This window comes from Numenius arquata, chromosome 8 (genome assembly GCF_964106895.1).
Source record: "Numenius arquata chromosome 8, bNumArq3.hap1.1, whole genome shotgun sequence".
Lineage (NCBI taxonomy): Eukaryota > Metazoa > Chordata > Aves > Charadriiformes > Scolopacidae > Numenius > Numenius arquata.
This window is the reverse complement of record NC_133583.1, coordinates 24,332,279-24,357,258: the sequence shown is the minus strand read 5'-3', so window position 1 is coordinate 24,357,258 and position 24,980 is coordinate 24,332,279. Positions and strand designations below refer to the sequence as shown.

The 24,980-nt window shown below is 51.7% G+C and overlaps 1 protein-coding gene across 1 annotated transcript; it reads left to right on the top strand.

Annotated features, from left to right (window-relative positions):
* Positions 1-3,677: 3,677 nt before the first annotated feature.
* Positions 3,678-11,418, top strand: CFAP263 (cilia and flagella associated protein 263). The gene is made up of 9 exons (XM_074152534.1): positions 3,678-3,742; positions 4,172-4,298; positions 5,638-5,799; positions 6,859-7,014; positions 7,436-7,516; positions 8,040-8,195; positions 8,882-8,989; positions 9,544-9,699; positions 11,204-11,418. The coding sequence occupies exons 1-9, from the start codon at positions 3,678-3,680 to the stop codon at positions 11,264-11,266; spliced, it is 1,074 nt and encodes a 357-aa protein (XP_074008635.1). The 3' UTR covers positions 11,267-11,418.
* The last annotated feature ends 13,562 nt before the right edge of the window (positions 11,419-24,980 follow it).

Genomic DNA, 24,980 nt, shown 5'->3' with positions numbered 1-24,980 from the left:
TCCAGCCTGTCCAGGTCCCTCTGGATGGCAGCATGACCCTCTGGAGTACCAGCCACTCCTCCCACTTTGGTGTCATCTGCCAACCTGCTGACGGTGCGCCCTGCCCCATCATCCAGATCATCAATGAAGATGATTGGACTGACAATGCTTTACCTAATGCAGAGCCCGCGAGACCATTCACCTTCTTTGCAGCAAGGGCACCTTGCTGGCTCCTGTTCAGCTTGGTGTTCACCAGGACCCCCAGGTCCTTTTCAGAAAAGCTGCTTCCCAATAGGACTGGACCCAGTATTGACCCCTGGGGTATGTCACTAGCAACTGGCCTCCAACTAGACTTGGTGCCACTAATCACCACCCTCTGGGCCAGTTTTCAACCCACCTCACACCCTCATCTCCTGATGTGATGTGACCCGGGGGAGCTGCCAACTCCAGCCCTTCCCCAAGCCCATGCCAGCTGGGTGCAGCCAGGTCTCAGCACCAGCCACCAGCCCATGAGATGACAGAGCAGAACTCGGGACACGGGTTGCTTGGTCTTCCTCTGGTGCTGCTCCTGACTGGCCTCCAAACATCAGCTTAGGCTTGGCTGGAAGTTAAACTTGGCTCCAGGCTGTTTCATGCTGGCTGCTGAGGAACCTTTCCAGACATCAGGTCACAGAGCCACCACTGTCCTTACTTTTCTGTAGACACTTTCAAATCAAAACCAAGGTGAGGTTGGAGCCTTCAAACTGTGTGTAGATTTTGCACTTCTTGGTATTGCTATTAATGGGAAAAGCAGCACTTGGTAGACAGAGGAGATGAGCCTTAGGCTGCTCGCCCTGATGGAAGTACATAGAGAGATTGTTTTCTTTTCCTTGGGGTGCTATCAAAGGAAAAGGATCCACAGGGTCCTTGTTTCAGAGGGCTGAAGCTGATGTGAGGGCTGGCCTTTGAGTCTTTGAGGAAACCTAAGGAAAGTATCCCTGGAAAGATAATCACGAGGAGTCAACCGTGCACTGCAAAAACCAGTGAGCCTTCCAGGTGCCTGAGACTGAACGATGAGAAAACTCAGCAAGACTTTATAATTTCATACTTTGGGTCCTGACCAAATGCAGTCCAGGCAAGACTTTTGCAGGCTCTTTGGAAAATAAGGAAGACGTGTTCAAAATGCTTGCTCTCCCAGGGCACTCAGCACCGGAGAGACAGTGCAAGCTCGAGACCCACTCCTGCCAAACCTGCCTTAGCAAAGCGAGACAAAAATCAGCTGTCCTTGGGGAAGTCTGCCATGTCCAGAGTCCAGCTTACTGACCTCTTCCTACCAGGACTGCAGAGTGAAATGAACATCATCTCCTAGGACCCAGAGAAGCCACAGAAATGCTAAAGCAAAGCAGTCAGCCGTTGCATAAACTAGAATTAATAACAGTGTATGCAAAGGCATTGAGTTACAGGTTTAAAGCAGTGCCGTGATACTGGCATGTGCATGTGGCTTTTTCACAGAGCAAGATGGCTGGAGCTGCAGCGCTGCACAGCTGAGACGTTCCTCTCTCCCAGTAAATTCTGCGTGGGACCAGGGTAAAACCCTGCATTGAAAGGGAGACTTGCATTCCACAGGGTGCTGCTCAAACATCAAGTTGGCTAAAATTTTTCTGCAGGATCATTTTCCCGGTGAAATACGTCGGGTTGTCAGCAGTTTCATCACTGGTGACATCTTCCTTGGCGCTTTCCAGTGGGACACAGGCAGGCTACCGAACCAGCATGCCAGCCTGATCTCTGCCAGCTCCTCCAGCTGCCACCCCAGCCGCCTGGCTGCAGCAACTGGGGCTGCCTGCTGGTTTCTGATGCTGCCCGACACTTCCTGCAACAAAAGCACTGTCTGCAGTTTCAGTGCAGTTTGCCAGGCTTTACCTACTTTCTCTGAAATGCTAGTGAGCTCTTTTCATTATTATTATTATTACTGTTTTCAAATCTGACCAGAAAGGTCCAGCTGTTTGCCAGAGCAAAGTCAGGAAATACATGTTTTTGGAAAACACAGGTTTTAACACAGGTTTTAATTTGACCCCATGTTAAGCTTTTTCATGGGATCCCCGTCCCATGCTGCACCCTCCTCCTCATCTTGAAATGCTTCATATCTGGCACTGAGTTCTGTAGGGGATGAAGACCCTGCAGTGAACACCCCAGGGTGTTCTTCCCTGCACCCAAGGAGGCCACGAAGCATGGTTCCTCCCATGGATCAGATGCCGTTATGACTCAAGATGTGTTTCGAAGATGAATTTTGACATATTCTGGCCAGAAATAGGACAGGCATTGCCAGGGCACTGATTTTTCTCCTGTTCATGTAATTAGGTTGACATGCATCCCTCATACCAGAAAAGCAGTGGAGATGCATCACTGGCTACATCATCAACTTCCAGGGGAGAGATACACCTTTAAAATAGACCTGCCACCCACCACTGTTGGTCCTGAGCGTCCAGCACAGGGGAGTCAGAGCACATCACTGTGCCGTGGTCTGGATCCAGCAACAGGGACACTTAGAAACGATTTTCCACACCCTCACAAAGCTCCTAAAATCAGACATGCCTGCCGGGGCGGCTGCCTTCATACTGGTGCTGCTGTTCCCTCCGGTTTTACAGCCAGGCCATGACAAAGCAGAGTTTGTGAGAGGTAGATTGCGGTGTCACAGGCAGAGAAAGCCCTGTTGTGGTGCAGGTGCCCCCCAGATGTGAGCTGGGGGCTGGTGTTTGCCTGCACCCGGCTGATGGCCGGATCCTGTCCAGCGTGTCTGGCGAGGAGGAGCCTGGAGACAGCGCCTGACCAGGAGCTTCTGGGAGCGGGCACTGCGGAGACGGGAGCGATGTGTACCCCAGGGGACCTCCGGGGGGTGTCCCTTTGGCATCGCACCCCACTGTGTCACTCTGCCAGCCAGGCAGAAGTGCATTTGCACCACAGGCACCTCGCTGGGGGCTCAGGGACCCCACTGTGCTGCAGCCGTTCAGGCAGGGCCCAGCTGTGTCTCTGGGGCTGCCTCCCCCACACACACACCCCATGCCCTTCCAGCAGCATGTTTCCCCCCTGCCAGAGGCTGCAGGACCCTCCTGGACTCCATCTGGATGGAGAAGCAGGGCTGGAGCATGGGGATGTGTGCACACGTGTCCCAGTGTGTGTGCACATATGTGTACATGAGACCCCATGTGTGTCCATACATGTGTGTCCCTGTGTCCCCACGTCCCATGCCCCTGTCCCTGTGTCCCCCCATGTTCCGTTCCCTATGTCCCATGTCCCCCTGTGTCCCCATGCCCCCTATTCCCGTGCCTGTGTCTCCCCAAGCCCTCTGTCCCCCCATTCCCCTTGTCCCCATGTGCCCCCGTGTCCCATGCCCCCTGTCCCTGTGCCCGTGTCCCCCCATGTCCCCTCTCCCTGTGTGTCCCCATATCTTATGTCCCATGCCTGCCTGTGTTCCCGTGTCCCATGACCCCTCCATGTCCCATGTCCTGCCATGTCCCCATGACTCCTGTGCCCGTGTCCCCTATGACCCCTGCCCCCCCGTCCCCCATGCGTCCCCATGTCCCATGCCCCCCTGGGCCTGTGTCTCGTGTCCCCCCACGTCTCACGTCTCCTGTCCCCATGTCCCATGTCCGCCCGTCTACCCGCGTCGGCCCCACGTCCCGCCCCGCGCCCCCGCCCGCCGCCCGTTGCCAGGCGACGCCATGGCGGAGCGGGGTCTGGCGGCGTTGCCGCTGCCGCAGCTCCGGGAGCGGCTGCGGGAGGCGCGGTACGGGCGGCCGGGCAGGGACGGGGCTCCCCAGGCCGCTGGGCTCTGCCAGGGGCTGGGCCGAGCCGGGGTGGGCAGGGCCGGGCAGGCTGCCCCCCGACTGCCCCCGCGCTGGGCACCATCCCCAGAGGCCCCGGGGGTCGGGCTGGGCCGCGGGTGCTGCCCGGCCGTGGTCGGAGGCTGCAGCCAGGCTCTCCCGCCCCAGGCCCCTGGAGGGACACGGTTCCCCGGGTTCTGCTGGCTGCCCCGGGTCCGGGAAGGAGCGGCTCTGGCCGAGACCCTGTGTCCTGGCTGGGGTGATCGGCCACAGGCCCTCCCGCCCCATTGGGCTGGCCGCCATGCTCTGCAGCCACCTGGTCTGGCTCAGCCGCTCCCCGATGCCATGCTTGGCTCGGCCAAGGGCTCAGTCTGACCCCCTTCTTCTGGCAGCCACACCAACGCCCTGCTCCGAACCGAGGCAGAAATGTTTGAGAAATGGTACTGTAAGATGGAGCCATCTGGCCCCTCACTCCAGCTGCTGACCGAGATGCAAGAAGCCACGCCGGAGCTGATGCAGGTACTGCTCCACAGCCAGGGCAGCAGCCGTGCAGCCACAGGGATGGGATTTTCGGGTCTGGCTGCACAGAGCCATGACCCTTCCTCCCTCCGCAGCCCCTCTGATCTCCCAATCTTGGTGCTTGTCTGACAGGAGGTCAGCAGGCAAGCTGTCCAGTTTGACTTGGGGTGAAGAAAGGCCACCAGCAGTGCTCTGCGCTTGGGCTTCACGGTGGCGAGCCCTTAACCCAGACCCTTGCTTGCAAAAACGTGCTGCTGGACTTGTGGGTATAGGAGTTTAGTCTGCCTTACCTTTCCTGCACTCTGCAAAGGCCAGGCTGCCTTCTGGTTTCTCCTCTTCCAGCTGATGCTGTCCCTTCCCTGCACTGTGTCCTCCTGAATGGTGACTACCAGGGAGATCTGGAATGGGTTAACCCACACACAGCATAATTTGAAGTAGAAGTTAAACAAATAGGGAGGCTGGTGACAAGACAGCAGGGCTGTCAGGTCTGTGACGGCTCCTCTCCTCCCTCCTGGGGAAGTCCATGAGGGCTCAGACCTTTGTGCATTCCCACTCAGGTACCTCTGCTGAGTGCATGTTGATCTCTTCCTTCTCGCTGGAGCCATGAACAGGCTTTTGGAGCAGATTTTTACCTGCTGGCCCGAACATCACGTACTTGCCAGAGGCACAGTGAACAGAAGCTCTAGACTCTTTGCGATAGAGCTCCTTTCAGCCAGCGTCCTGCACTGGGTTTTAGTGCCTGCCTGAGCCCCAAGTAGCCGCTTTCTGCTTAGTCCCAGACTGAGCCCTTAGAAACTTTGCCTTGGCCAGGTGGGCACTTGCCCTCTGCAAAGCAGCGCCTGCCTCACTGTGTCCCCACAGCACTGGGAACTATTCCCAAGTGGTGTCAGTTCTTCCGAGACCACACTCCAGCCTGTCTGTGCTGCAGTAAGCTCAGCTCCTTAGGGTGTCTGACCCAGGCGGTGGTAGGAGACCCCATACCTACACTAAATTAGTATCCTACACAACAATTAGTATCTCACCACAAAGAGGTGTTTTACCTGCCCATGTGCAGTTGTCACGTTGTGTTTAACCTCTAGCCCTGGCTTTGCCTGTTGAATTGAACTGAAAGTGCTTGCATAGGAGGGTTTTGAGGGAGGATGAGAGGACAGATGGGGTCAGCCCAGGTGTGGCCCTGAGTTACCTGTGCTCTGGAGAGGCCTCCTTGCCCTTGCTGTAAACTGGAATCCTGTTAATGTGACTGCTGAGATTATTTTCTTTTTGAATACAGGAAAATGCAGCAACAGTTGGCCAGTGCTAGCTTTCTAATGGCATCTGCGTTGTTCCTTGGTTGTTGCAGACACGTGGCAGGTACAAATCCAAGTTGCATGGGGCCATGGACTACTTTGTAGGCCTGACAGTGGAGCAGAAGTGTGAGCTGGCTGAGCGGGAGCTGGCTGAGATGAAGGATGAGATTGAGAGGATGAAGGAGGACTCGGAGCAGATGTTGCAGAACCTGGAGGTATGACTCTTCAGGACCCTTAAGATCACCAAGGTGTCAAACGGTCTTGTTACTTTTCACACCTCTTTTGACGTGCCGTGCCTCAGGCAGTGAGACAGACTTGCTTGGTAGGGCTGTTCATAGCAGAGCATTGCTGTGAGTGGTCCTGAGTTGAGAGTGGGAACTGGAACTGCCCTCTCACCTCACCCCTTTCTTGAAGGCAAGCACACCAACAGAGATCAGAGGTGTCCAGTCTCTAAAGATGGATCTTATTATAGCAGGAACTAATAATAATAGAGGCGAGGGGAATATTTTTAGGTAGAGTAGCTCAAATCTGCTATGTGAGATGAAGAAGTCAATGCTTGAAAGAAAAATCTCCTTTTAGACAGTTTCTTGAAGGTCTGCTGTTTGTGCCAGACATATTTTTAATTCTAGCAGCTCCCAGAAACTTCCCTATTTGGCTGGGCTCCATGCAGTCCTCTCTGGGGTCTGCCTTTCCGCTGTCTCTGGGATTTCTTCAGAGCATGCTCCAAGTCTCTGAGACTGCGTTCCTGCTGCAGGCTCTTTGTGGCTATATCACCATCTCTGCCTGCCCTGTGCTGGCTGCCAAGACCTCCTCCTAGCCAAGATGCTCAGGAGTTTTTGGGGAAGGAGAGACCTTTGCAGTCGGTTCAGACCACTGATGCTGCCTGCAGTGGCCAGAAGAGGTGAAGCAGGCAGCGCATCCCTCTTGTGTGGCCACAGGGCATGTGTAGTAAACAAAGGGTGGTAATTTGTCTTGTGTTGGCTTTGTCAGACTGGCAATGTTTGTAGGCCAGGGTGGAGTGACAAATGTTGAAGTTCAGGCACGTGAAAGATTTTTGTTCTTGTTCTTTTTGAGTCAGTGAAGTAGCAGTGCTGTCTGAGCCTGCACCACGTGCCCTGAGCTGCATAAGGCTGAAGCTCAGTGCTCTCACGGGAGAGATGCTAGTAATGCCAGCAGAGAGCGTGCCTGATACTTTCCAATGTTCTCTGTTCCCAAAGCTGTTTGGACAAGGGAAGTTAGCACCTCTTGACTGTTACGTGACTTTCTTTCTACAGGCAGTCATAGAAGAAGCAGATGTTTGGTGGACTGATGTTAAGAAAGCCATGAGTGACTTTGAGAAAGACATCATCAGCACCATCTCCAGCAAGAAAGGAAGTATCATAGCTTCTGAGAAGCTGCTGAGATACATGGAGGAGAAGAATCGCCAGAGGGTCAGTCCGTGATGGCAAATTTTGAGGCTGGTGTGTCACCTGACAAGTATGTTGGTTAGGAAAATCCTAGTTCCTGTGTGGCCATTTTCAGACTGTCTTATCAAGTCTCTTTGGACAGCCCTTGTCAGAGTTGTCAGTTGGTGGGTAGCCAGGTGCTCATCAGGCTGCTGAGCTGCAGCCCAGCTGCCAGCACAGATGACACAGGGCTCTTAGCGGAGCCTGGGGAAATGCATGCACCTGCCCCCACGTTTGGGGCAGGGTGATGCTGAGCAGCGTTTCTCACTGGGCTCCTTTCTAAGCCAGCAGTGAAGGCCACAATGCAGATGAGGTGAATGGGAACTGCACCATAAGGAGTGGGATCTGGGTGCTCTTTCTCCTCCCAGGCTCTGCTATTCTACTCTAACCTGTTGCCTTTCTTTAGGATCTACTGAGAGAGAAGTTGCGCTTGAAAAATTATTTGCTCAAGGGTTACAAGAAGAAGCTGCAGCAGCAGCTCAGGCAGGTGCGTTGAGGAGAAGCAGGGACTAGATGGGTCCTTCAAAAATGAAAGGAGCAAAGCCCAGTGCAGACACAGGGCCTGCTGCGTGTAGAGATGCGTGGCCCTTCTCCTCCTCCCCTTCCTCCTTTGCTCCTGGCCTTTCTGCCTTTGTCTTCTGCCCAAGTTCAGATCTTGCACATGTCTGTGTGTGTGAGAGATGACCAGAAGTCTCACGGGAAGCTGGCAGATCTCTTTGTGCCCTTGGTGCCCTGGAAAAGATGTATGGTGGATCAGGGGACTGACTGCTGCTGGCATGGCAGAAGCCTCGCCAGAGGGGCCCTGTCTGCACTGCTTGGACCCTCTAAGCTAGGACACAGAGCGCCCAATCAGTAGCATGCTGTGTCTTGCATTTCTGCCCAAGCCCCAGGTTTACAGCCAGGCTGAAGACCATGATGTTCAGGTCTGCTTTCCCCACAGAGCAAAGCTGTCTTCCTTGGCATGCAGCTTTGGTCAGCAACGTACAGCTCTGCTTCCTTGGGGTTTACAGAAGGAGCAGATGGGAGAGACACTCTGTGAGGTCCGTTTGCAGGAGCTGCAGGTTAGAAATGCCCAGTACCAGGAGAAGATTGATGAGAAGAACCAGGAGCTGCTGCAGCTAAAACTGACCTCAGGGAAGACTGTCCAAGTCTTCAACTTCTATAATGTGAGTGAACATCCCAGCACCTCCTGTTTGACTTTCTTCTCTTTCTGAAGGTCACACGCAAGCTGGTTAACAGCTCTTGCATCCTTCCCTTTCTCAGTCAGAGGGTGCCGAACACCTCTCTGCCTTCCCACTGACTTAGTAGTTCGGTTGGGAGGTTTGCCCAACACACCAAAAGCAGCTCATTTATGTCTGGCTGCGGCCTGACAATGGGCTTCATGCTTTGCAGCATGGTTATTTTACACCCCAGTGGAAAATCATAGTAGGAGAGAACTTTGGTGCTGACTTGCACAGAAAAATACATTTTTTACATAACCTGTGACATTTGAAAAGATGTGATGAGCTGCAACATCACTCTGAGTCTCTGCTCTCATCAGTGAAAAGTGCTTCTCAGATGGGTGTATTTGCTTCTCTCCGATCAGCTGTTCTGTCTGGATCAGTCCTAAACCCTGGCTGCTGTGCTGTGGGCTGTGCAGCAATGTGTCACCGGGGACATAACGAAGCAGGAGCTGCATGACCAGGGCATGATGCTGCCTTCTGCAGGGGACGAGTGGTGCCACAGAGCTGCCCTGGGAGCAGAGCTCCTGTACCGCCAGCTGAGACCAAGCTGGAGGAGTAGAGGGGTGGCTTTGCAGGTGGCTGGGAGCTGCTGCTATGCCCGCTGATGCTGTCCTGCTCTCATGTTCCAGAGGAAGCTGCAGGACGCCATGGAAACATCCACGTCTCTGACGAAAGACATCTCCCAGAGGAAGGAGCTGCTGGAGAAAATTGAAAGAGAAGCTGCTGTGGTGGAGGAGGTAAGAGAGTGATTTGGGAAGACCTGAGACTTCATTTGGGAGGACTCTTTTGAGGTACTTTTTGTGGTATGTGGGATACTGATGCTCATTCAAGGCCCAGTGCTGAGCTGGATAGCTGTGTGCCTTTCTGGGTCTGAACAAGTCCTGGGACTCCTGCTGGTGCCGGTGAGCACTGGCAGGTTTGCAGAACAGGCCATGTTGTGGATTCTGGCCCTGGCTCCACAGGGACCTGCCACTGCCTTCTTGAAATTCTGTTTCCTTGAACTTTTCATCAGCAGTGTCCTCCCCAGGGAGAGGTGGCACTGCTGTCATACCAGTCTGGGGACACATAGCCTGGCAGGGACACCACAGCTTTGGGAAGTGGGTTCGAGGGACTCCCTAGCAGTGCTGCCTGGCAGAGATGGAGGCACTGGTGGATGCATCCCAATGCTCCCCCTACTGTGCTGGGGAGTTAATTTATCCTGCCTGCCTGCTTCCCTGGGGGACTGGCTACAAGCTGGCAGAGGGACGTTTCCCTGGGATCTCCTTGCCCTCTGTCCCTGTTCCTCCGACAGCAACGAGCTGAAGATGAGAGTGTGAATCGGCAGCTGCGGAAGCAGCTCTCAGATTACAGTGTCCCCCCTGTGCTGAGTTACGTGCAGAAGAAGATGGCTATTACTGAACTTGAAAATAACCTCAAGGGTTGGGAGAGGAAGGTGGCAGTTGCCAAGGTGAGTGAGACTGGGCTGGGCATGCAGGCGTCCAGATGTATGCCAGCCGGGCACTGGGTCATGGTGGAGCTGTATCTGTCTGCCCACCTGCAGCTACCCTGGGGACTGGAGTGCTTGCTCCTGACCCCCCAGGAAGCCATGTGCGACTTCTTGCATGGTGGTTTCACCGGTGCCTGGCAGAGCTGGAGGCTCTTCCTGTTTACGGAGCAGCGATTGCTCCCTACCCCGAGGATGGAGGCTAAATTTTAATGACTGGCCTCAGAGGGGAAGCCAAAGCAAGGACACAGCTTGTAATTTGACAGGAAGCACTGTTGGGCTGTTGCTATATTGAAACCTCATGTATGTAAGGAGAGGGGGACGTATGGCAGCCCGATATGTTTCCAGCTCTGCATATGTGACTGCACTGGCCTTTTCCAGCGCCCCCGATGGCTCCCTAGTGTTTGTAGTCCTCTTTGATGATTTCAGACATTTCTTACTCACTTGTATCTTGACTCTTCCTGAAAAGGAAAGGCTGGCCAAGACCCATGAGTGCATTACAAAGTTGCAAGAATATCTTTGATTGTTCTCCTGTCCCAGCTCTTGCAGGCTGGGAGATGGAGAGATAACACAGAGGAGCATAGTCAAAGCCTGGAAGTAGCAGGACATGTCTGTACCCTTGCCCCATGTGCACAGCAGTGCAGGGAGAGAAGTGTCTGGGCTGGATGGGACAGATAGTGTGGTCCTTAACACCCTGTTCATCCTCGAGTGGAGATAGGCTTAGCTGTGGCTGAGACGGGGAGAGGTCTGGGCTTGCACCTGTCGAGCGCTCGGCTCCCCAGCACCCCAGTCTGCAGTGGACAGGGCTTATGTGGTCTAGCCTTTCTCGGAGGTCAGAACTGTGGGGATTTGGGCTTGACCCCTCAGCACCAGTGCTGGGAGGTCAGAAGTAGTGGTCCAGCTGTGCCTACCCCAGAGCTGGTGAGCAGCCAGCCTGCTGGCTTGTCTTTGTGCAAGCAGATCCCTTCTCACCCAGTGGCTCCCCTTGACTAGGAGACCCAGGCTCTGGCTTGCGTGCTGCCTATGCTGCAGTGCCCAGAGTCTTGCCAGCCTCTGGGAGCTGGAGAGCAGCAAGGGCTCAAGGGGCTAAAGAAGGAACCTGTAGTTGTCCCTGAGATGAGAGTGAGGCTATAAACCTGTTTTCTTTGCCAGCCTTTCTGTGGCAGGGCATGTCCAACACCCCTGCTACCATGCGAGGGGCTGTAGGTTGTTATACAATGCTCGTGTGTGTGGTCTCCAGGGCCTGTGGAGAGCTGTGGCATTCAAGGGAGAAACCAAAGCTGATGTAGACCTGCAGGAGCTCTTCTCAGCACACCACAGTCAGCAGCGATCTCAGTGGGAGCAGCAGGGTTGAAGGGGCAAGCAATACAGCAGCTCAGGCCAGGCTAGATTCCAACCTTGCTGCTTTCTCCACAACATATCACCGCTGTCTGAATGTATTAAGGGCTTCTCCTTTCTCCTTTTGCAGATGTCCTTGCAAAGCTACCGCAGAGCATGGAATGAGGTCAAGATGTCTGCTAACGAGCACTAGGCTTGTCTGATGCTGCAAGGCGGGCAGTGGAAGCTGCAGAAGGAGCCAACCTGTGGGGAAGTTCGCTGTCAAGTGGGTAAATGTAGCACCCTGCAAGCTACAGTGAGGTGAAACCACTTCTGCATGAAATGATAAAGAAACCCATGGCTCTGTTGTGAGGCGATCTCTTTGGTCTGCCCCAGCATGTCCCAGGCTCTGCTGCCTGGCCCCTTCGCAGGCCCTGCTTGATCAGACAGCTCTGCTCTGGGTGCTCTCCCGTTCTCTCCATCACCACAGGCAGTTCTTCTCTGGTGATCAAATATGACATATTCATAGGAACTGTCCTTTCTCTCTGGGCAAGCCCTGGTGATCACTTAACGCAGGAGGAACCAGAGGGGATTCCCTGGGAGACATGAGAGTTCAACACCTCTGGGTGTGCACTGACAACAGAAGACAGCAGAGCAGTGTGAGCATATAGGGCAAATCATTTCAACATGGCATGCATGAACCACGCAAGCTTTCTGATCACAAAAGGATACTTCATTTACCTAAAGAAACAAAACAGCAAGAAGGGAGCAGCTACCCCTCTCCCAAGCACCTGGGGCAAATGTAAGTATCCCTTGGAGATGGGAAGCATTTTCCCAATGCAGCAGTTATAAATCTTCTATGACTGCTGAGCCTCAGAGGAGTTCAGGTCTGTCTGTCCCTTCTTGGGGTTGAAACCAACTTCCTGAAATATCCTCACTGCTGGTCTGGAAGCCTCTTCCCAGTCTTTGGGTGGAGCCTGCAGATCAGCTCATGCCCTGACTAGTGTGGGAAATGCAGGAGGTCTTGTCCTCTTGGTGGTGGCCAAGATCAAATTTGCTGTAGGAGGACACTGGGGTGTAACAGGAACAGTCCATAGCATTTCATGCCATCCTCACTGAGAATACTTTTCAGGACCCATTTCTCAGTGACTAATCTGACACGTGACAGGGTTGCTGGCATCACTGCCAGACAAAAAAGGCAGGACTGTGTCTCAGCAGTGTCCCTCCTGCCATTGCTCTCGGTGGCTGTGGACTTCACCAGGCTGAGAGGAGGGCAGATCACAGCAGTTCGGTCCTTTATCATCACTGGCAGCAAAGCACCACTGCTTCAGGGGGCTGGCTGCCTTTGGGCCGATGATGTGCCTGTGTGTCCCAGATGAAGTGACCAGCATCGGTCCCTGTGGCTGCCCATGATCCCTTCAGCCGAGCTCCACACCTGATCTTTTGGTACGTACTACAAGGAACCCCTCTCAGTTTTGCCTCCTGAGCATCTCCTGTGCTGCCCACATCAAAGGCCCTTGGAGGTCCCAGCAGCGGGAGAGGTCCAGCGACCAGGAGGAGTGCACTGCAGGGAGACGGTCACCCTGCAGTTCATGCAGAGATGGGTGTCACACATTCAGACAGTCTCCCATGCCTGCTGTTTGCAAGCCATGCGGAAGCCCAACAAGTGTTCTGCCTGTTGTCCCAGCATGGAGTCGGAGATGAGCAGAACGAGCAGGAGGCAGTTTGGCTAAATGTCTGCCTGGTCTGGGTTGGCACTCTCTCCCTTACCAAACAGCCTGCCACTTTGTCAGCGTCCCTGTGGCTGCAGCATGTGGTTGCAGCAATCCTTATCAGCAGGCAGTGATCCATGTCCACCACAACGGGCATCCTCAGGAGGTTGCTGCAGCACTTTCCCCTGCCTGGCTGAGGGACCACCATGAGCCTGTGCCTCTGGGCAGCCCCTGGCCTCAAAAAAAACCCCAAACCAGTGGAAGACCAGTGGGTACTTCTTCCTCCCAGGACAAGCCCTGTTCCCCTTCCTTCCATGGGGCTGTTGGCAGGAGGGAGTGGGAAGGCAGCTCTCCACCCTGCTGGAGGGAGATCTTTGCCACAGGAGCTGGGGGTTACCTGTGGTGGGATGGATCCAGCCCGAGACCCAGCAGTTCACAAGGTCCGAGGCAGAGAGGCTCCCATGGGGGAAGCATATAGGCTGGATGATGCTGCTGAACTCCAGCAGGGCAGCTGTCCTGGGCATAGTGATGTTGTTGTACAGCCTTGCATTGTCTAAGTCCTGGTGGGGGATGACAAGAGCTGATTGAATTCTTGAGCTGGTCCTCCCATTGCCTCTCCATGGTGCTCAGCCCAGCCAAGGCCAGCACCTGCTGCCTGCGAGGGTGGGCAGAGGGGACTGGGTCCAAGGAAGTGCCAGGGGCAAGCACTGCCTGCCTCTGCTCTGGCTGAAGGATGCTCACCCAGCTGCTGGGCAGCAGCAAGACCCTGCTGAACAATGCGAGGTGGTGTTATTCCTTGCTGATTTCAAGCCTTGCCCGGGGCGATGCGGGGCCCCTCACAGAGCACAGACCTGCTTTGCAGGCTGGATACGGTGCTGAGGATCCAGCGCTCATTCAGAATGGAGCTGAAGGCCAGGAGGTTACACTGTACATCCTGCAGTGCCACCACCCACAGGAATTTGTCTGTGGCCACAAACTGATCTCCAGGGGGACAGGCTAGCTTGGATCCCACAGGCTGCAGGGGAACAAGGGCCACATTGCTGGGTGCACCTGGCCCTCACTGTGTGGTGCTCACCCACTGTCCCCGTCTTCCCTCTGATGGCCCCCCCTGTCACTTGCTGTGGCTGTCCTGAGCTTTGGCCTCGCCTGGGATTGATGCCAGCATTTCCCAGGCTTGCTCACCCATGGGGCTAAGCCAGTGGCATGGTGTGTGGTGCACGAGGGTCACATTCTGCCACCTCTTTCACCTGACGCTGGGACAGCACAGAGACACACAGCGCGTGGCTTCGTGCTGCCCTAGCCAGGCAAAGAGCTGGGGCCAGGGAGCCAGGGCCCCCTTCCCTGCATGCCCACAGGGAGAAGAGGGGACAGCTGCTGGGTGCTGGCTTGGAGGGGCTTGGCTTGTGCTGAGCATGTTGGGCCATTTTTTTGCCCTGGTCGTGGGCACTGGCATGTCCCAAGCACCCTGGCAGTGGGCAGGGACACAGGGAGACGCGATGAGCCCATTTCAAGCGCCCAGTTCCCAGCTCCCAACCCCTCTCCATGGGCCTTAACCTGCTGCACTCTGCCTGCTCCCTCACACCCTGATACCCCCCTAGTCCCGTGCTCTCCCCCTGCTTGGCACCCTGATGCTGTTGGGTGCCTGGGAAGCAGGACGCGTCACGAGCTGCTCAGTGAGCTCACAGTGGCATCCCTGCACAGTGGAGGGTGCTGCTGGAGGCTCTTGCAGCACATCTGCCTGCACAGTGCAGCATACAGCTGAGGCACAGCTCCTCCTGCCCCAGGTGCTGCCAGATGGTTTCTCCCTGCGATAACCTCTCCTGCTCAGGAGCTTCCTTTCTGCGTGCCCACCAGGGGTCTCTGCCCACCCTGGTCCCACTTGCAGGCAGAAGCAAGGGCAAGGAGGCAGGAGGAGCTCTGGTGCTTGCTTAAGGGGACTTATAAAAAACTGAAGGACCCCAAAGTGCATGGGGGTGGTGATTGGAGAACCCAGAGCAGGAGCTGTTACAGGGGCACCATCAGGATACAGCTGCCTGCGGCTGGTCTTTCCCGCAAGGAGGTCCTGGTGGGAACAAGAAGTCCCTTCCCAGCTCATTCCAAGTGTGCCTTTGGAGAGCAGTACAGAGAAGGTGGGATGGTATCAGGGATGTGAAAACTCTTTCTTTCCAACAAGGAACAAGGAACAAGGAATTACAACATTCTCATTCTCTAAGCAATCCTGCTTCAGCAGGGGAGTTGGACTAGATGATCTATATGGTCCCTTCCAACTCTAAAAAAAAATTCAGTGAAATTCAGTGAAGGATGAGAAAACTGTTGAGAAAGAGAAATTACAGTACCCTGTTGTATGCAATAATTAATAGCTACAAGCGAGAGGAGCTGGCAAGGGGCAGAAAGGAAAGGCACTGTGGCTCCTGGAGGGCTGACACACTCCAGCAGGTTATCCCCGGATCACACTTCTCCCTGGCAAGGTGTGCAGTGGCTGTGGATGCACGTACCTGGATCAGCCCCTTGGGAGCCCCTTGGGACAGCCAAGGGAAGGGAAACAGTGCAGGGAGAAGGCTGGAGGGAAATCCAGGTTAAACCTGTGTCCAGACCAGGGGAGCGTTATTCCCAGCGTTTATTCCCAGCATTTGAATACGTTTATTATATGCAGAATTAGCAAGGGCAGGGTCCATGCCATGGCATGTTTAGGACAGGGGCATCCCAGGGAAACCTTGGATGTTTTTTTCATGGTTCTCCTCCCTAGATATAGCCAGTCCTGCATGGAGGAAATTCAGTACTCTCTCTGTGTTCCTACAATAACTCTGTTAGTGCTGATCTGTCCCACTCAGAAGGGCCTTTTGTGTGTATTATCGCTAGCTCTTGTGATGTTGTGTTTGAATTAACTGGGAGGCAGCTGATGATCTCAAGGCTTGTTTGTACTTGATCTGTGCCAGAAAGGGCCACTTAACCCTGCAAGAGCCAGGAGAACCTCTCTGAGAGGTGGGTTTCACCTTGCCCTGCCCATGAGGATGCTGCCCCAAGGCTGGTGCCCAATCACTAGCTGGGCTGTTCCAACATGGTGCTACTGTTACTGCAAACAGAATGTTTCCAAAGGTGACACTGGCAGCTTACAGTGACACTGGCTGAGCTGTAGGTGCCTAGTACCTGACTCACTGTAAGCACGACTTGACTTACTTCATGTTATCTGGATCCACAGGAGTCAAAGACAACCTGCATGAGACCAGGTGCTGGTGGAACCATGACCAGCCCATGTTCTTGACCCATGGGCTGTTGGCAAGCCAGCTTGGTGACACTGATCCCTTCCCGCTTTGCAGGTCTTAGAGGAGGTCAGCACTGCCAGAGAAGCATGACCCTCATGGCAGCTCCTGGGCAGCACGGGACCCTTCCCAAGGCCAGCCTTTGCCCAAATGACCAGCTGCCTCCTTGCCACTGCTTCTGGGAGACAGGCACCTCTTGTGAGGAACTGCAGCCTCCCAGCAGCCTGGCTGCAACCTCAGAACTAACGAGTTTTAAGCCCTGTGGTTAATGAAGGCAGCCTGACTCTGCATGGAGAGAAAGCCCAAAGCCTACCTCCAGCTCTGCCCACAGCAAGCTGAACACAGCACTTCGGTGAGCTTGCACAAAGCCTCCCTTGTGCAGGAGGGGATCCAGCCAAACAAGTGATCCCCTCGGCTGCATGTCTCCTGGGTACTTCATCATTTATCTTATTTGCTGGATTGTTCCCACTACCAAGGAAAATTTAACAAGTAAAAGCATCTGATAAAAATCTATTGACCGCAGTGAAACACCAACCTAGTCAAACCAGTCTGTACAACACGACCTTTGCAGCCTTCGAGACATGTTCATTCAGTTTATCACCTAGAAAAACAAATGCTGTGTGATACCTGCAACACCATCAGTGCAATCAAAGCTTGTGTTTCCAAAGCACAGTGAGATGTTTGAGAGCCGAGTACTGCTTCCTCCCCAAAGCCCAGTTCCCTGCTGTGCAATGACGTGTTTCTTAAGTCATGTCCTTGAAATTTTGTGCTTCTCCTTTCGCATTTCCAGATCACACTGCTCTCCTTGGGGCTGGCCTTAGCACTAAGGTCCTGACTCCTGGTGACAGCCCTTATTGCTGGCTGCCCAGCAGGAGCAACTCACCTTGTCTTTGCTGAGCGACTCTAAGAAAACAACTTTGGGCCACTGGTGCCTTCAAGTCTTACAGGATTACTCACAGGTGGTTCAAATGTTGTCTTGGAGACAAATCTTCAAAGTGAGATTTGTCTCCAAGGCAAGATTTGAACCACCTGTAAGTAATCCTGTAAGACTTCCAGTGCTGTGACGGATAGTTTTGGTTCTGTGCCAGAGGTAGCAGCTGCAGTAGAGGCTCCTGTGGTGAAGGCATGCATGGCCTGGATAGGTCAGGTGCCAGCACGCATGGCAGATCAAGGCCACCAGCATGACAGTGAGAACACGTGCAAACCCATCTAACACCCAGAGACGATGGTGTTTCCTGTCCTCAGAGAAGGTGGCCTAGGACTGTGCTGCCAGTAGTGAATGACTCCAGGCAAGCAGAGCTGTTGCACAGGAGATCTGCTGCACTTAGCCAGCTCCATGGCTTGAATACATCTCTCAAAGCACATGTGGAGACCATGGCAGCTGTTGCCTGCACCAGCTGCGGCAGGGGACTGTTTCCTGGCGTGACCCAGGGTGCCCTTGGCCAGAGTTTGCATGGAGCAGCCTGGTGATGGAGAGGGCACCAAGTGGCCCAAGAGACATTTTGTGAGTTGGCTCAATACCTTTTGAAGGACACTGGAGTCAGGTGACCCTTAAAATCCCTTCCAGTCCTGTCCAACATCAAATCCCCCCTTCCCAATAAGAACAGAGGACAGCAAATAAAAAGAGAGGGAAGGTATTAAGAAAGCAATGGCAGAAAAGGAAGTGTCTGAGGAGGCCTTTGTTCAACATTATAACAATGGTGCCAAGAGTGGATCCAGGATAAACCCATCTTGCTAGCTCAGATTTCACAGAATCATAGAATGGTTTGGGTTGGAAGGAACCTTAAAGATCATTGAGTTCCAATCCCCCTGCCCTGGGCAGGGACACCTCCCACCAGACCAGGTTGCTCAAAGCCCCATCCAGCCTGGCCTTGAACCCCTCCAGGGATGGGGCAGCCACAGCTTCTCTGGGCAACCTGGGCCAGTGCTACACCAGCCTCACAGCAAATAATTTCTTCCTAATATCTAACCTAAATCTCCCCTCTTTCAGTTTAAAGTCATTACCCCTCGTCCTATGGCTCCACTCCCTCATAAAGAGTCCCTCCCCATCTCTCCTGTAGCCCCCTTTAGGCACTGGAAGGCCACTACAAGGTCTCCCTGGAGCCTTCTCTTCTCCAGGTTGAACAACCCCAACTCACCCAGCTTGTCTTCATAGAAGAGGTGCTCCAGCCCTCTGATCATCTTCGTGGCCCTCCACTGGACTCTTTCCAACGGGTCCATGTTCTTCCTGTGCTGAGGACTCCAGAGCTGGACACAGTACTCCAGGTGGGGTCTCATCACAGTAGAGCAGAGGGGTACAATCACCACCATGGACCTGCTGGCCACACTTCTTTTGATGCAGCATAGGATGTGATTGGCTTTCTGGGCTGCCAGCACACATTGCTGGGGCATGTTGAGCTTCTTGTCCACCACCACTCCCAAGTCCTTCTTGGGAGACAGCTGTCTTGGGAGACAGGGCTGCTCTCAATCCATTCTCAGCCCAGCCTGGATTTGTGCCTGGGATTGCTGTGACCCAAGTGCAGGACCTTGCACTTGGCCTGGTTGAACTTCATTAGGTTTGCAACCACCTCTCAAGCCTGTTCATGTCCCTCAGGATGGCACCCCTTCTCTCCAGTGCGTCATGCATGCCACACAGCTTGGTGTCATCAGCACACTTGCTGAGGGTGCACTCTATCCCACTGTCCATGCCTCCGACAAAGATCTTAAACAGCACTGGTCCCAGTACTGACCCCTGAGGAACACCGCTCATCACTGGCTTCCACTTGGACATTGAGCCGTTGACCGCAACCCTTTGAGTGTGACCATCATGGCAGTTCCTTATCCACCGAGTGGCCCATCCATCAAACCCATGTCTCTCCAGTTTAGAGACCAGGATGTCACGCAGGATAGTGTCAAACGCTTTGCGTAAGTCCAGGTAGATGACATCCGTTGCTCTCCCCTTATATACCAATGCTCTAGTGCCATCTTAGAAGACCACCAAATTTGTCAGGCACGACTTGCCCTTTGTGAAGCCATGCTGGCTGTCACCAATCACCTCCTTGTTTTTCATGTGCCTTAGCAGCAATTCCAGGGGGATATGCTCCATGATCTTGCCAGACACAGAGGTGAGACTGACCAGCCTGTAGTTCCCCAGGTCTTCCTTTTTCCCCTTTTTGAAAATGGGGGTTATGTTTCCCCTTTTCCAGTCAGCAGGAACTTCACCAGACTGCCATGACTTTTCAAATATAATGGAAAGCGGCTTAGCAACTTCATCCACCAGTTCCCTCAGGACCCGTGGTTGGATTTCATCAGGTCCCATGGGCTTATGCACCTTCAGGTTCCTTAGATGGTCTCAAACCTGGTCTCCTCCTACAGAGAGCAGTTCTTCATTCTCATAGCCCCTGTTTTTACCTGGTCCTTCAACTTGGGATGTGTGAGGAGAGAGGCTGGCAGTGAAAACCAAGGCAAATAAATTGTTGAGAACCTCAGCCTTCTCCTTGTCTGTTGTTACCAGTTTGCCATTCTTGCTCTATCTATACCTGAGATAGCACAGCAGTAAACATCCCAAACCGGAACACCTTCAGTGAGATGCCAGTTAGATACTGGAAAAGACAAGATCAAGAGTCTAACATGCTCTGTCCTGTGTGATCATGTCTTGTATTGGCTCTGTAGGTGAGGCGTAGTTGAATGAGCATGAAGGACCCAACGCTAGTCAGACTTCAATGTCAGGTTTTCTTCATATTGGAGCGAAACATAAGTTAAAAGGAATTTAAAAGGGGAAAGAAAGCCTCGAGATCCGCAGCTTCTGCCAGGCCACCAGTCTATGGCATTGTTCCCACCAAGTAGAGCAAAACTAAGCCGGCCAGCCAGGATGTTGGTCCCAAGTCTGATTTTTCCAGCTTTGTTCATCTGTTTTTCTGATGGTCCCATCACCTTGGTCTAAACAACAAGGATCAGGAGTATACAAAGAGAAGTCTCCTTAACACTCTGCCTTGGACTGGGGCACCACTGGCTTCCTAGGGCTTCCCCAGAGCAATAGCTGGAAGTCACAAGGCTGTGTTCTTGGTTTAAGTGATGGTGTAATTTGTGCTACAAATTCTTCTGTCCTAGGAGGAGGAGATGCCATGCAGACTGATGGCTCTTCCAGTTTCTGCCTTCATCCCTGCCTACATCCAGCTATCCTGCCTCATCGATGTGAGGATATGAGAGCTCCCTAAATTTTCTTGTGTGACATATCCCTACTCCCGGGGGGAACTGGGCTGTTCTACCACCTGCAAAGCTGCAGGATGCCCGAAGACACGGATGACTGATAGAGCATCCAATGACTAATGCAGTGGTTTGCACTGCAGAACAGGGTCATGCTTAATAGCCTGTGACAGAAAGCTGGCCAGGGCCAAGATGCGGTGCACAGATACTTTTATGAACAACTCTGCCCGTTGGGTATGGGATCCTTTGCAGTGGGAGGCAGCGTGGCACAGCCTATTCACATTTGCTGAACTGCTGCAGTGCCACTTTCCTCCAGGCATACTTACCTTTTAACTGACCCCATGCTGTTTCCCAGCCACTGTTTCCTAGGTCCTGGGAAACTAAAAATTTTCTTCAAAGGTCAGCTAAAGGTCCCTCCTCTAACCACTGACATTTCTAGCTTAATCCAAAGCTTACTTTGAACCCAAGGTAGCAGATTGTCAGCATGGGCAGAAGGTCAAGAACTGAAAGCACTCAAGCTCCTAATGCAGCAGGGACCCAGCCACTCAGCACTGCTGATATAAGCATGCTGCAGCGCTAATCTAATCGGTTTGTGAAGCTCGAGTGTTATTTTGCAATGTGACTCCTCTCGCTAGAACTCACATCAATATTTAAAATCATTTGCTAGCTAACTCGCAACCCCAAACCTTATTCCTTTCGTCTAGATGCTGGTCTCAGCACAGCTCAGCTTGGGATCTGTAGGCAATTAGAGCAAATCTGAAAATCTTAGCTGCTTCCCACAAAGCAATGAGTTTACATGACCAAGAGGTCACGGCTATGACAGGACAGCTGCTACGGTGACCTATCTTGCAGAAACACGCCAAGAGAAGGAATGCAGCCAGTCAGGGCTGCCACTTGGCGTAACGGGGATGCAGTAAGGGCTTGTAGACGTGTCTGCTTACAGAGCACAGAAAAACGGGAAGAAGCTCGACAAATTGTTCCCAATGCACTGCTAGTCGTTAACGCTGGGATTAATCCCACAGAGCAAGAGAATGTGGTTTATATCAATCAGCCCACTGAAGCTAAAGGAGTTGCTCCAAATGCACACACAAACGAGCAGGGGGAGCATCTTGCACAGCAGCGCAACGAGTTGTGGAGCCACAGTCCTTTTCTAAGACCTCAGCGTTGAGTGATGGAGCTCGAGAGGCGGCCGCTCTGAACCTGCCGCATGAAATGAAGTCTAAACCTTCACAGTATGCCCACATCCATGTACTTCGATAGAGGATATGTTCTAACCCCTCCTTTGCATCTTTCCCTCTGCACATATCAGAAATCTATTAATACAGGAGGAGAAGAACTTAAAAAATGGACTTAAGTTTAGCTCTCTGTCCATACAGAAGGCATGGGAAAGAAGCAACTTTCTTCTGGTTTTCATGAGTGCTGAGTACTGGATGCCATGAAAATATCTGAGGCCATTTATTTGGCTTCCAATTTATTGGCCTCAGGAGCCCGATTTTATGAACTACTTCTTTAAGCTCAGCAAAAGTTGTTATCACCACAAGATTGACACAAGGGTCCTCCAGAAAATGCTTGTGACTTTGTAGGGGATGAGTCATCATCAGAATGTCACAGATGCTGCCAGTCCTGACCTCTTCACTTAAAAGGCTTGGTATTTACACTGCTGCCTTTCCAACACAGCTCCGGCAGTAAAACAGCAGCAATCCTGACGCATGTACCCACTCGCCAGCTGTCAGCAGGTGACCGTGTCTCTCTCCTGGAGGCTTTTGGGCTAAAACACATGATCATTCCTTACCTTTCTGAATCTGCATGTGACAATGAACAGCCTCCCAGAGGCACTAATGGAAAGAAACATATTCTGACTATTTATAGATGTAAATAAGATCCTGTTTCCAGCTGAAATATCAAGGCTTTGGAATCTGCCTCCTTCCTAGACAGCTCCTGGAGATGCTCACAGCCTGGGCTTCTGGGACTTTCCCGAGACTTTGGGGTGAAGGAGCAGAGCTGGTGATGTAAGATGCATTCTCTGATGGGGAATACTGACCCGCTGCAGTGGGACTCCCCTCTTGGATCCCTCCTTAAAGAAGGGACAAGATTTAGATTACTGGGATACAGTGCTATTTCTGAAGAGCTTGTCCCCAGCAATACAAGCTACATGCTTACAGAAAGTTTGATGCTTTTAAATTAACAAAGTTATTTCATTTCTGCCAGCAACCTGCTGTTCCTTTGAGACTATGCTAAAACGTAAAGCTTGCTCATTAATTACTTCAAATGTCAAGGTTTCATTACAATGCCTCTGAGTTAAATTTCAAGCCAGCCAAATGTTCAGAGCTATACAGCAGACAGACAGACATACCCACAGCAAGTTAATCCTTCAAAAAAGATGATGATGATTAATGTTATTGATTTCCCAGCAGCAGTATTTCATCTTTCAAACACAAAGCACGTTAACTGGACTGTGCAGAAGCCAGTGTCGTACCTGTCTAGCCATCTGTAGCCTGGGCTATTCCACCCCGACCACAACTGCAGGAGTGAGTCTGCACTCGTGGAAGGGGAAGAGGAGTAAAACCAGGCTTCATTACACAGCTCCAGAGAAAACACGCACCCATCCTGCTGGATGGACATCCTTCCCCATGGGTGAGGTAAAGGTGCATTAAAAATCAAATTGCACGTAGGCGGGTTATCACAGCACAGCTGAAAATCTTCCTTTGAGCATGCTGGATTCCCAGCCGCCCCTGGAGACAGAAATGAAGGCAACACTTGCTGTCTGTTGCAAGCCATGCCAATTTGAATGTCAGTGTTCCTACAGCAGTACCCCATATTTTCTCCAGATTTAGAGACCATGACTTCAAACATAAGATAACAGCTACAGTGTTGATGGGGTAAATCACCTAACTTAAAGCTGTAAGTAATTTTTGGCCCTTCTCAGCCATGAATGTGTATCAGGCTTAGTTATGAAAACATGACTAAAGTCCTGGCTACCAAGAGAAAGCCCCTAAAAACCGGCAGCTTTAGATTTCAGCAAAATCAGGTGCTGGAAAGCGTGAAGGAGATTAGCTGTTAGCTGTAGGTATTTCCCAGGAGGACAAAAGGAAACACCTCTCACAGCCTCCGCACCTGACCTGTGATGCACATTGGGTGCCACTGCTGCAGAGCCCAGTGTTGGGCTGGAGGTTTCAGAGTCTGTAATTCAAATGGCACCAGTCCCACTTTCCCTTTTTGTGGCAGTCTGAGGGAATCGGAATGGTTCGTCAGTGAAGGTGACAAACACCTTCTAGATGAGATGTATCAGCACGTGTTGCCTTGACATCGCCTCTGCCTGAACATGAAAGTTTCGACTTCCTGACAATGCTTTCAGCGGTGAAAGAGGGTGAAGCATCCAAACAAAGCACCTCCTGATTACACTCTGGGGACTGTAATTTTGCAGTCCTCTTAGATGCTGTATCTGTATCAGAAACTTACATTTAATTTATACTGTTTCAGTAATGAACAGTCAGGATTTAGATGACCGTGGCATGTGTTCATCTTGCAGTATTTACTAACTTCCTTAAAGCTCCAGCTCTGGAGCCATGTTTCAGTAGGGGGAAAAAAAAATTAGCACTTTTTGAAAAATTAAAAATTGTTAAGAACTAGACATCAGAAGAATATTAAAAAAATATCTAAGACCTGCTAAAAAAAATACCTATGACTTCTAAGCCAGTTTCATGACTTTTAGGGCTCAATTCATTATTTTCTAAAGATGTAATTGTCAAAGATGTAATTTAGCTCATAAAAATGTTTGTTGTTCTAGGGATAATAACAAATCCTGAGGTTAATGGATTCTGTAACCTCCTATGTTTTGGTTATTTTTAAAAATCAGTCATTGGCAGCCAGCTGGAGAGTGCTTTACTAGTGAACATCCCCGGAGAGCAGACACTCTAACACTTGATATCATTTTGGCTTAGAGGATATGACAAGGACACAAAGCTCCTCACTGCACCTTGGAAAATGAGAGAACAGCAATGATACAGCCTAAAACATCCTGTGCAGCATCCCACTGACCGGTGCTGCCTTGGCACAGGGTCTGCCCTGTGCCACTGCCACCACGTCAGGGGCTGCTGAATGTGGACTTCAGTTTTGTTTTTCATATAAAGTAATACCACAATATCAGCATTAAGTATTAACAAGTTTGAATGCATTTTACAATTTTTTATCAATGTTTGAAAGCAAAGGGTCACTTTCTTGACTAACGTGACACTACCTGAGAGATCACAAACAACTTATATAAATATCCATGCATACATATAAATATCTGTCAAGTCAAACCCCATTCCTTTAATGCATTGCAGATCCTGTTTCCCTTTTAGGTCGATATATGTTCCTGTTCTCTGTGGAAACCCATGTTATAATTTCTGTGCCATCAATATTTAACTAATATGTTTTTTCAACAGAATAATTAGTGATATATATGGTAAATACGTATCTAAAGAATGTATAAATACATAATAAACATCTATACATATAGGTGCAAAGAGTATTAACATATATTAATGGTGTTTTACTGGCTAAAGATAAAAGTAAGATAAATTCAGCTACCCCTAAAGCAGATAAAACCATCCATTTGAAAATTAAATAAACATTTCAAAATCAAACAACAAGGGTAACCAAAATTAATTTTTGAGAAAGTGTTGTCTCGCGTTTGTTTTTTTTTTAAACCTTCTATCAGAAGTGTTCTTTCCCAATGTGAAAAAACAGGCTTCTGATTGATTTCAGCTCTAGTCAAGGAACCAGTAGT